This window comes from Brienomyrus brachyistius, chromosome 2, assembly GCF_023856365.1.
Source record: "Brienomyrus brachyistius isolate T26 chromosome 2, BBRACH_0.4, whole genome shotgun sequence".
NCBI lineage: Eukaryota > Metazoa > Chordata > Actinopteri > Osteoglossiformes > Mormyridae > Brienomyrus > Brienomyrus brachyistius.
The window spans coordinates 28144830-28156913 of record NC_064534.1 but is presented as its reverse complement, the minus strand read 5'-3'; the positions used below and the strand labels follow the sequence as shown (position 1 = coordinate 28156913).

Genomic DNA, 12084 nt, shown 5'->3' with positions numbered 1-12084 from the left:
TTCAGATGGTAAAAAGATGGGATCTGAAACTTAAATGTTCCTTTCCCCACCACCCATTTACTTGTATTTTGAATGGTAAATATCAGTAAAAAATACCACCACCATATTGACTCTGTTCAAAGTATTTGATGTTACTATTCTCAGAGGATTTCAAACCAAACGTGCAAAATTGTTAATTTTTTTAACAGGAATTAATGTTCTTCATTTGAAATTTTGGGTTGATTTCCTTGTTTATATGAGACACATGGAGATTTCCTCCACTGAACTCACTGTTTCCATTCAACATTCATTCACTTCTGAGTTCTGGTTTCCTTATACGAGCCCATGTAGTGTGCAAAGAGCAGAAAAGGTGGGCTTCTTCATAGCTACTCGTTTTTTATCCAGCTATGGAGATTTTCTTGTACATTTAGCAAGAACTTTTTCCCAGTTCATACTTAACAAGGCAATTTTCAAAAGTTTAATTCAGCATCATATGTATAAAACTTGCCATTCTCCATTTTATAAAATGGAAACTTCAGAAAGGTATGTATATTTAAAGGCAAATTAAACAGAGAAATTAAAACATCACCATATATTCCAGCATGCATAATTGGTGCTGAAGAACTATATGCCAAACTCCTTTAACTCTAACTTTCTTGCATTTTTCTGCTACACTGAGTCCAACACAGCTTTTGTTGTGCTTGTTTCACTCGCCCAGTTTGTAACATCTATTTCCAAATGAAGTGTCTGTTCATTCCTCCCTTTCCCATGTCACAAGCCCATAAGGTCAGTGACGAAATGATTAAATGTTCACTTCTTACGATTCAGATTTTCATTCAATTTGCTTTCTGGGGTTAATAATAAATAAATAAATAATCAATCAATAGCACACAGTAGTCTGGACAAAAAGGTATGCATATTTTTCTGCTTACAATGAATTGTGAGTGTGCTTTGAAGTGCAGCAGTAAAACATACAGTAATATCCATAGTTATAAAGAGAACAAGTATAACCTTCGCAAAAAAAGACGCACAAACAACTAATAAATGTAATAATGAATAATTCCAATTATGAATAATTCAATTAGTACTTAAGGCCATCCTTGCTGCCATCCTTTTACACACTGTGGAGTCTCCACCTACAAAATTAAGTGCAAACTTGCATTAAGAAACTGCCCCAAATTTTAACTGAAGTAAACCCCATAAAACACTATTAAAAAGGTGCATTTACACAATCATAAAATATTTGGGAAAGTTCTGATTTTAAAAAAAGAAGGATTTCCAAAAGTCTAGTATATAAAAAATATGAATAGTAGCTCATTTAATAATTACAAAATTCACTGTATTTTACAAGCAAGCAAAAAAAAAATAAAAAAAGAACCCAAAGGCAGCAGCATGAAGATGTGTGAGTCCCGTAATCGTTCCCAGCGTATCAACCCTGCATTCTCGCCTATAGTCTAAGGCCGTACACTTTCAGGAGCCAAGCGATTCCATCCAAAAGCCCTGACAGTGATTCTGCCACAGTGTCTTGGACCTGCAGTAAGACACACATTTAGTAACGGGACAGCTGACAAGTTCCAATGACATTTTGGCAATTTGCACCAGAGCATTTACATCAATAAAACACATTTACAAATGTTTTTAAAACGACAGTTTCATTACATTATTAAATGGGGGGGGGGGGGGGGGGCACTTGCATATTTTAAAGTAAAACACATGGGGTGCCTATATTAAGAGACAGGAAGCGAAAACGAAACGTCTTTTGCTCACCATCCATGGATTGGCTAGGTGCTGCAGATTAAGCTGTCGCGCCAGGGTCACACAAGGGGTCCTTGTTCTGGCTCCACCAGGTTCCTCTCTAGCCATGCAGGACAAAACCAAGATAGGCCGCGAGGACGAGCCCAAAGCTTCGTCAAGCATGGCCCGGATCTGAGCTTCCTCCTTGTGCCGCTCGCCATCTAATGGAGAAAATGGCATACTGCGAGTGTGCACTGCAGTGCTGCAAATAACAGGAAATCTGCTCAACATCTGTACTAATGCATCCCTGCAATGTCTTTGTAGGTAGCGTACCAGCGCAACAACTGATACCATTATAAAGCTACCGACTTCAATGTTTTTAAGTACGGAAAATCCTCTACGTACGAACCAAAAGATGAGAACGTGCGTGTCCAATAAATTAAAAATAGTTAAAATAACTGCAAAATAAATAATTGTGCCAGAATTTCAAATTTCATGGTTGCAAGCAAGTTAGTTCCAATTTCTGATGCTAGGCAGCATTAAATGTGCATACGTATTCTTAATATAGTAACATAGTTTCACTCGCTACCAGTAAGCGAGATCAACTGACTGAAAACAATGGCGGAAAAAAAAAAAACTCTCAGTTGTTGGTTGTTAATGCACCCAAAATATACATATTAAAAGCATTTTCTCATGTAACTGTTTTTGATAGGAGTCGACAAGAGAGAGGTCGGGTAGGTGGGCATATGTTATGTATGCTTGCTGGATAATGGTAAACAGCGAGATCAGCCTTAAGAAAACATTTAAAATAAAAAGCAATTCTCTGTCGTTTCTTATTAAAATACATGGTAAATCTATGACAGAAAGTACAAATATTAACTTTTAACAGTATTGTCTTGTGTACAAATAGCTGTACATGTACATGAGTTGAGGGTGGTAGGTTATCAGCTGGATGCCGCGGCTAACTCTGTTGTACTTGCGAACCTGCTCTCAGAATGGAACTGGTTCATATCTTGGGGAGTTAAGGTATATAAATAAAGATTCATGATCAATGGATACAATCCACTTATCCTTCATGGAGGTGCAAAAGCGTAGCAGCCTTTAGGGTTAGTTTGTTAGTGACAATAAGAAGCGACAGATTTCTATTGGTGCCTGTGCTTTAATGCTCCTAACCTCTCCCAGCTTCAGCATTTGCCGCGTAGATGAAGCCATCCACAGCCCGACACACCTCCTGGACCTGGGGTGTGATGCTGTAATTAGAGTCATCCTGGACGAAGAGTTTGCTCTGCACACTCTGGTGCTCAATGCGTGCTCTCTCTCTCTCAGTCCTGCACAAAGATATGTCTGTCATGTACATACACTTGTACAATATAACACTCCCTGTCCCCATTCCCACTCTGCCTAGAACCCAACATGTGCAACATGTTAACCGCAGTGAAATGTTCAACAAAATATTCACCTGTTTGTCGAATACAGGGTCAAAATATTGAATCTGTGCTGATCGTTGTATGTGAAACTAATTCCAGACCCAATACCTGAGGGGGGGGGGGGGGAGAGACTGATGAGTATCAGAAAAAGGTGTAGCATTTCTGCATATATGTAATAATTTAGAGTTCTGCTGAATCATATGCAGTTTCCAAATGGTAAAACCACAAGCAGAAACAGGTATGTATTTCTAATGAAGCAGTGAACGTTTTGGGCAGGAGCTGCACACTGCTCTAGTGACCACTGCGGGAAATTTTTGCATCAACAGTGCAGCAAGTTTGTAGCCCATACCTCCAATCTGCCTCTGGGGTATTCCCGCAACAGGCAGTACGTCCGGGGAGAACATCAGCTTCTCTAGCAGGGAGACGTCCAGCTGCTCCAGGCCTGGACCAAACATAGCGAAGCGGGGCTCAGTGGGAACAACCAGAGACTGTAAAAAGGAGGCAACAGCCTTGTACGCTGGCCTTGGGGGCTGCCACTGACGTCTGCACGCAGGGCTGCCTCTCAGGTAGCTGTGGAATGGAGAGCAGGAAGGTCAGATAGCGATGACAGTCATATACAGCACATTTTACTGGAGCATCAGGAGTACTACTCACTCTGCCATGAAGTCTTGGCTAGGATCCTCCTCATCCTTGCAGAGGGGGGCCTCTAGAGCCTCCAGATGTGGCATGGAGGCATGGTCAATGGAAGGCCAGAGAGGCATATCTCTGAGCAGGAAGTACTTCCACAGCAGGGGGTCTCTGACCACAGACCTCCAATAGTAACTAGTGCTGCCCAGCCGACAGAGGTCTTGGGGAGTCAGGAGAGCCATAATGCGAAATTGCACATCCACCTGTCAGAATACCAGAGCGTAACTAGAGGTGGCACTTATGAAACGTCTCAGAACATCTGAAACAACTGTTTGGAAATAGCGCTCTTAACAAAAACAAATACCGACAAAATCCATCGACGCACCAGATATAAATAATAAAACAAACGTGTCTAATGATCACTTCGAATAAAACGTCTCAAAGTTTGACGATCTGTTAATGACATAAAAAAGCGTATCCAACTAATAGGTGCCGGATTAGCTACATTCTATCAACTATAACACACGGACAGTAATTCTCTGTCCGACACTTCCTACCTTCTGAATTTAGCTACACTGCTGGTATCTTTTTCACCTCACCGGTAAAATGTTCAAGTTGCAGCCAGTCGCTGTGTTTTCATCCACATTTCCGGGGTGCTGGACGTTACGCGTATCATTCCACAGACTCATTAAGTATTTGTCTCTGAAACGCTTCAATCTCCTTATGACCGCAGACTCGGGAGTCCTTTCGATGCCTGCCATTCCAATATCTGACAGTGAGCTAGCGAGGAAGTTTTTTAAAATCAGCTTTAAAGACCCGGTGCTAGCTAACTAACGAGCCACTTACAACTTATTGCCCGTAAAGTACCTGTAGCAGCAAAACTGTCATTCGCTGTAACAACGTTCAGAATAAGTTTACGCCTTCCAAAAAAGACAGCGTACACTATGTCGGTGCAACAACTTCCACGTCCTTATCAGCTGTCCATGTTTGATACACATCCGGAATGGTGCGTTCTGGTCTATGTAGTTTCTATGACATAAAGTTCGGCGTTCGACTTCCCCTCCCAAACTCCGACGTCTCCCGTTCGAGCTGCACATCTTGGAACAAACAGGGCTGCTTCAATGAACACGCTGCTGTGTGTTGTTTCTTTATATTTTAGCAGATGTCGAGTGAGATTCTTTTTCCGAGAGACAAATAACAAAGAAACACGAACTAGTAAAACCACATTAAAACCATTATAAAATATTTTAGCAGATCCATAGTGATATTCTTTTGTCGAGAGGCAAACAAACTACAAACGAAAGACCCTAACAAGCAGTTAACAATAACAAGTATTGTATTCTCTAAATCGACCACGTGCATGTACATTTATAAATATTAATACATTTAACAAACATTTTAAAATATTTATAAAATAGAATTACTGTTGACCGTGTAAGTCGCCATGTTGAAATGACATCACTGGGGAAACTCGACCAGATAATTTACATATATCTCAGAATGCCACGCTGCTGTACCGCAAAGCCCTATTTACAAGCCAAATTTTGCTGACCAGGGCCTGGGGGTCCCTTCATATGCCTGGGCGATATGGCAAAATATTCTTATTGCAATTATATCTTTCATGTCACTCGATATTATTACAGTATAATTCAAGTCGTCATTTCTTTACGTCAATACTCACTTTTTGCTTAAAACGCAATTTGTCCAGTATTTCTTATTCCGAAAATTGACCCCCTAATTACTGGTTTTTGTGACTGCAAGCACTCACATTCTATACGTTGTAATGGATGGCAACGCTCCGGGTATTCATTGGCTTCCCAGACAGCAGCTGACTCCGATCCGGATCCGCCTCTAAGCCGGCAAATCCGCGTTACAGTCACACCCGTTTTACAGCTGCGATACGGACAAGGCCCTGGCCCAGGCTTCAGTGGCGGGAACGCAATAATGTCAGCAGAATCAAAGCAGCTACGGGCCGGATCCGGGGAACGAGCGCGCGGATTTTCATTTTCTGGAATCTGACAGGATCACCTCAGCGTGGGTCAAGGTGCAGGAAAAGTTTGAGGAAACAGTTTTATTCCGGTACGTACAAGACACACAGTGCGGTTAAACTGTGTTAGAAGTAAATTAATACTTTTTTATTATGGTGGGTCGTTAATTGTTAAGTTAATCTTAAAATGTTTGACTTATCACTAGTTTGTTATCCGGCAACTGATCGGTCTGTGTTAGCTATAGCTCTTACTAAAATAAGCGTGGGACGGTTAATAAAAGGTAACAGTTATAATGCCATGAAATATGTTTTGTATTTTAATTAATTGTGTTCTTCGGGTGAATTTAGTGGGTTAATCGAGAAAATGTGCGGAAACATTTGACATTCAATAATACACTGTCTCCATTTTAGGTTCGACCACATATACAAGGGTTTAGTGTTTTTTTATTGTATAATTCTAGCTATCTGGAAAAATTAGAAATACCACCGTGTAAAACTGTTGTCTGATAATTATACAATACAAATTAGGGGTAAACGTTTAAACGTTAATGATATGTCAGAAGCTCAGTGCACGGAGGAGTTCATTCAGTTTATTTGCTTATATACCTTACTGTTGTGGTAAGCTATATGCATTGATTATTATGATAGAAATCTGTGGTGGTGTGAAATTGATTTGAGCACTTAACTTTGTTCACCCGCGCAGAGATTTGCGCACTGGTATTTCAATCTTGCACAACCCTGCACTGAAGTTCTGTTTTCAAAGTCACAGATGTAATTCCACATTTGTGCGTGTTTTCAGAAACTATATTACCGCTACCAATTTGGATTATATTTGCATAAACTGAATATAGGTGCGTTGGGAATGCTGGGATTTCTGGTACCTTTGTCATCACCTAAAGTTTTGTTAGCCCATAGCTCCCAGACGCCGAACAACAAGTACCTGGGATCCATGCGCCTCAAACCATAACAGCCAGTAAAAAAGCATTTGGTTTTTGTTTTGGGTATTATTGGCTAGATTTGCCTGTGAATCAAACCCATGCTCCACTCACATATACCTTCAGAAATCATACACCGCCAAATTAGACCTGGAGCCCAGAGGGGTCAGCCTAGCTGAAAAGCGAACCAATTTCCCTTAGTGTAATCTTGCTGGGGGCATATGACAGTTCATCAGAATGGAAGTCTGCCTGCCCGTGGTGGTGGGTGTGGCTGTGAGGGGTGTGGTAATGAATTCAAATTATTCAGCTAGGTCAGCTCAAAAATGTACTTCTTGAAAATGGTGCTTCAATGTACCTTATACAATCAGGACTTATAAACAGGCACTGCCAGACATTTTTAGTGGTGGGGTACCCTCGGCAGAGTTATGTAACTGCCCTGCAAAAATTGAGCTAGATCAGCTGATATCCGAACCAAATGAAACTAGTTGAAATTTGTTCAGTATCAACCCAGGTATCATAAATGAACATTGCCAAACAGTTTCTGTGGTGGGTTACCCCTGCCAGACACGCCCAAAAAGACCGCACCCAAAATTGAGCTGAATCAGCTTACTTCCGAAATGAATGAAACTAGCTGGAACTTGTTCAGTATCAGCCCAGGTATCATAAATGAACATTGCCAGACAGTTTCTGTGGTGGGTGCCTGTGGCAGATGTGCCGCAAGGGCCCCTTCCAAAACTTCTGGCAGTTCAGAGAACATCTATGGCAAAAGCCTTGTCTGTACAAGTGCTGGCGATCATGAAAAAATAGAAAATCTGAAAGAAAAACTAATATCAAATCAACAAGGCTGTCACTAATCAGGACACTTAGGTGATGTGTACACATTATAGGTGATGTGTACAAATGTACTAACAGGTGTAGGCTGCTTTGGATTAACTTGACCTGGCTAAACAGGTGATAGGCTTTAGTCACATTTATTATGTTGCTATGAGAAATCACTGCAGTACAAAATCTGAACTGATGAACTAATGAAGAGCCTAGGCTAGGAAACAAAACTATTGTGTTGTATGTAAAATTCTGTTTTACTTTCTGTAATTTTGATTTTTCTGTGATCTCCATTTCCCATTTGATATGAACTTTCTGGAATTTGGATTTTTAGGTGGTCTTCATTCCCATTTGATACAATGAAATGGATGTAGGATATTCTGGTTATCATCTGTTCTAAGAGGTAAGTGTTATGCTTTTTTACTGTTTCAAAAAATTCCAAAATCGGTAGCTTTTTTAAGTTTATGGGATCCAGGTTTTTTAAATCAAGGCTCATGTTTGAGCACCCTCTCCTCACTTGTTTGAAGTTTTAGTCATAAAAAAACTCAGGTAATTTTTAAAGATCTTAGGGAAGGTCAAGGGATAGCATCATGATACATGTTTCTACTTCCTGCAGGGACATAGGAATAGGCGTCATTCTATGGCCTTATTTTGGAAATAGCTAAGTGATTTCTTGTAAAAAGGGATTGAAATTTAACAAATCCTGATACTTAACAGGAGTACACTTGTCTAACCTAGCTGTTAACCCATATGATTGTGTTTACCTGTTAAGATTCTGATGAGGGGGCGGGCTGGGAAGACCACACCAATTAATATCCACTGTGGTTCACAGCATGAACATTGTTTCAGATTCAATTCTTGGTAAAAATGGATCCAGATGAATCTTCTTCTCAAGCGGGGTATCAGTGTAGAGGTGAAATTGATGAGCCTACTCAAAGTGAAGACTCTGCTTCTTGTCCACTTGCATCTAAATACAACAACAGCAAGCCAGTCCCGGAAGAAGAGGATCAATCTCAAACTGTTGTTCAGGAGGTATGCATGTCATAACTCTAATTTATAGACTAGGAGTATTGGATTAGTATCTGTATTTAGAAATAATATGTGTATTGGATTTGCCATGTACCCTTTGAATTCCAGCAAATGATTTCTTTATCTCCTCCTCTAATACATGTTAACAAATTCAAAATCACTTGGCATTTTTTCTGGTGGCTCCAGCCAGTTAAATTTTCAGTACTACCAAATGGTTTATCATAACCTTCAAAACATGTCCTGTTTATTTTCAGGGCAATGCAACCCCTGTATCAAAGTGTATAATTTGTAAAAAGTCAACTGAAGAAGATAGCAAGATAAAGACTTATTCTGACACAACAGGACCATCACTGAAATCTGCAGCAGGTTTTCGAACTACCCTGAGGAGTGACAAATACGAAGAGGTCACCAAGAGAATTGTCAGCAGTGATGTTCAAGGGAAATTGTACCACCCCTCTTGCCATCGACTGTACACAGCAGTGAAGAGACCAAAAGATGGAACTGGATCTGAACCTCAGCCAAAGAAAGCACGGAGGGAGACAAGAACAAACAGCACTTTACCAGAGACAGGAAATCGTGGTATCCTGAAACGACCATGTATCTTTTGTGGGAAGAACAGAAAAAAGAAGAGGGGTAAAGAGGAACGGCTTATGTCAGTTGCAACAGATGGGGGTTGTGATACACTGGTAGAACGGGCTCCCCAGTCAAGAAATGAACGCTTCAAAAGCTTAATATTGGGTGATGTTAATCTTGTTGCGAAGGAGGGTAAATACCATAAATCATGCAGAGTTGAGTTTATGCATGAGACAGAAATAGCAAGGCATAGCAAAGCAACACCTCGTGAATTCAATAAGAGAGCTTTTTCATCACTCTGTGGCCTGATTAACATGGAAGTTGTCCAAAATAAAAAAGCTTTACTGGTGTCATCCTTGTTACACACGTACAAATTGGAGTACACAAGTAATGGGGGTAAACCCGAAGACATTTCTTCATACTCATCCCAGAACCTGATTAGAAAGATTCAAGATAAATTTGCTGAAAAAATCCGGGTCCAACTGGCAGACCAGCGACGGGGAAACTACATTTGTGCTTCATCACTCACTGACGAGGAAGCAAGGTCACAAATATTCCACGATGCTCAGGAACATGAGGAAAATGAAAAACTAAGATGGGCTGCACTCCACCTGCGTTCACTCATTATGCAGCTACCCAAGTCTAAAACACCTGTTCCTGCCACAGTGCAGAATCTCAAGGAAAGTTCACCAGATATCCCAAAGCAGCTGGACATATTCTTTAGAAGTCTTCTTGGAGGTGTGACACCAGCATTCCAGGGGGCACAGACCACTGCCATTGACAGGAAGGTGGCATTAATGGCATCAGATGCAGTTTTTAATGTGTCATGGGGCACAGTAAAACCCTGGAAGCACATTGCAATGGGACTTGGTATGTCATCACTGACTGGTTCAAAGTTAGTGCTACAAATCCTTAACAGAGCAGGCCACAGCATCAGCTACAGTGACGCAAAGGGACTGGAAACTGAATTTGCCTATTCTGTGACTTCAGATGGGCGTGATGCTCCAGATGGAATACACCTTCTCCCTGATAGATCAACAGCCTGTGTATGGGACAACAACGATGCAAACGTGGAGACTCTCGATGGAAAGGCAACTCTTCACTCCACTGTTGGTCACACTTATCAAAATATAATGGAGCATGACAATGAAGAAGGTGCCCACATGGTTTGATGGACCATCAGTTCCGGATTCCTTGTTCTCTAGCCAGGATAGTGGCAAAACTGGGAACATTGAAAATACTGAAGAGAGTGACAGCGATGTGACAATAATTCTAAGTCGGTCAGAAGGAAATGAGATGGAAACAGATGATTTCGATGAACTCAGTGATTACGACCTGTCGGACATATCTGATGATGAGACATGGAGTGAAGACTCCGATTCTGATGTTGAAGACATGGAGTAGCTCAATGAAATAAAAATGAACATTCATTTCATATGTTCTTCATGTTGACACAATACCCTTTACCCTTAGACTTATGTGAACTGACATACTTCCAGCCTTCAATAAAACATGTATGCATTGTTTGAAAATTAACAGAAGACTGTGATCTGAAAATCCCCACTGTGGTTTATGCAGTGTGTATCCATGTTTTATGGATGGTCATTGATGGTCATTTAGCATAGGATGAGTTAAAATGGTTTGAATGTTTGGCTTCCTTCCTGATATGATAGATGACAATGATGGCACAAAATTGCTGCCAATTCTGCAACATTGTCTTCAGAGTAATAAAATGCAACAGGATTGATACTTCCTCTTCAGATAGGTTTCTGCAACATACCAACTCCATTTCAGACTGCTATTTTTGCTAATTAAAGTTATTAACCAGGTCTTCCCTCTGATGCTTGGACAAGTTGGGCGTTTAGGCTTCATACAAATTGTATAACTTTTTCTAATGTTCGTCATTAACTTAATTAACAGCAGTACTTTCAAACTATTTCTTCTATTGGTTAGCACCCTGTTGCTCCAGATGCCAGTTTTTATTCATTTATATATTGCTTTTGATTGTTCATGGGATCAGTCAAGCATCCTTGGGTGGTATTCTGAAGCAGCAGACTGTTCTCCATTGTCTTAAACAGTCTGCTCAATTACACTTTATACCAACAGAAATATGGTCTCAAACACAAAATGTCTATGTTTGGATATTTAAACTAGTGTCATATCGGAGACATTGGAATTTACTTTGAGCAAGATAATGCTTTTTGAATGAAATAATGAGCATGTCACAATAGTGTGTTCGAAAATATTCTTCATAGATAGTAGTTTGCCTGAAGTGTTATATCAAACCCTGTGATTTTTAAAAGCAGCCTGGCCATCCAATGCCATTGTTTGTTTTAACAAGGGTCCCAGTTATTTTTCAATGTATGCAGTTTAGCCAATATCAGTCTATTTTGTCTGAGTACATACATATATTACAAACTTTTTACAGTTATAGTTGTTTTTTTCAGTTTCATTTGATTCAGATGTCAGCTGATGTAGCTCAGCTTTGGGTTATTCTGCCAGGCGTACTTCACCTCAGAAACTGCCAATGCTCATTCATGATACCTAGGTTCCATTTAGTTTCATTTGGTTCGGATGTCAGCTGATCTAGTTCAGTTTTTGGTGTGGCCTTTTTGGGCGTGTCTGTCAGGGTAACCCAACATAGAAACTGTCTCAGTGTCTGGCAATGCTCATTCATGATACCTGAACAAATTTCAACTAGTTTCATTAATTTCGGAAGTAAGCTGATTCAGCTCAATTTTGGGTGTGGTCTTTTTGGGCGTGTCTGGCAGGGGTAACCCACCACAGAAACTGTCTGGCAATGTTCATTTATGATACCTGGATTGATACAGAACAAGTTCCAACTAGTTTCATTTGGTTCGGATATCAGCTGATCTAGCTCAATTTTTGCAGGGCAGTTACATAACTCTGCCGAGGGTACCCCACCACTAAAAATGTCTGGCAGTGCCTGTTTATAAGTCCTGATTGTATA

At 40.4% G+C, this 12084-nt stretch overlaps 2 protein-coding genes across 7 annotated transcripts; one reads left to right on the top strand and one right to left on the bottom strand.

Moving 5' to 3' along the window:
• Positions 1–251: 251 nt before the first annotated feature.
• fbxo4 (F-box protein 4) lies at positions 252–5642 on the bottom strand. Of its 5 annotated transcripts, none has more exons than XM_049001354.1 (7): positions 5536–5642; positions 3795–4030; positions 3490–3710; positions 3173–3248; positions 2887–3041; positions 1747–1934; positions 252–1510 (listed from the first exon to the last, which is right to left on the bottom strand). In XM_049001354.1, the coding sequence occupies exons 2-7, from the start codon at positions 4007–4009 to the stop codon at positions 1427–1429; spliced, it is 939 nt and encodes a 312-aa protein (XP_048857311.1). In that variant the 5' UTR covers positions 4010–4030; positions 5536–5642; the 3' UTR covers positions 252–1426. The 5 variants fall into 5 exon arrangements, with proteins under 5 accessions (XP_048857311.1, XP_048857294.1, XP_048857283.1 ...); XM_049001337.1 differs by having other exon boundaries at positions 5449–5555; XM_049001326.1 differs by lacking the exon at positions 5536–5642 and adding an exon at positions 4367–4872.
• Positions 5643–5647: 5 nt separating this feature from the next.
• LOC125724829 (uncharacterized) lies at positions 5648–10862 on the top strand. Of its 2 annotated transcripts, none has more exons than XM_049001307.1 (4): positions 5648–5846; positions 7846–7914; positions 8361–8543; positions 8795–10862. In XM_049001307.1, the coding sequence occupies exons 3-4, from the start codon at positions 8379–8381 to the stop codon at positions 10283–10285; spliced, it is 1656 nt and encodes a 551-aa protein (XP_048857264.1). In that variant the 5' UTR covers positions 5648–5846; positions 7846–7914; positions 8361–8378; the 3' UTR covers positions 10286–10862. The 2 variants fall into 2 exon arrangements, with proteins under 2 accessions (XP_048857264.1, XP_048857265.1); XM_049001308.1 differs by having other exon boundaries at positions 8344–8543.
• Positions 10863–12084: the final 1222 nt, after the last annotated feature.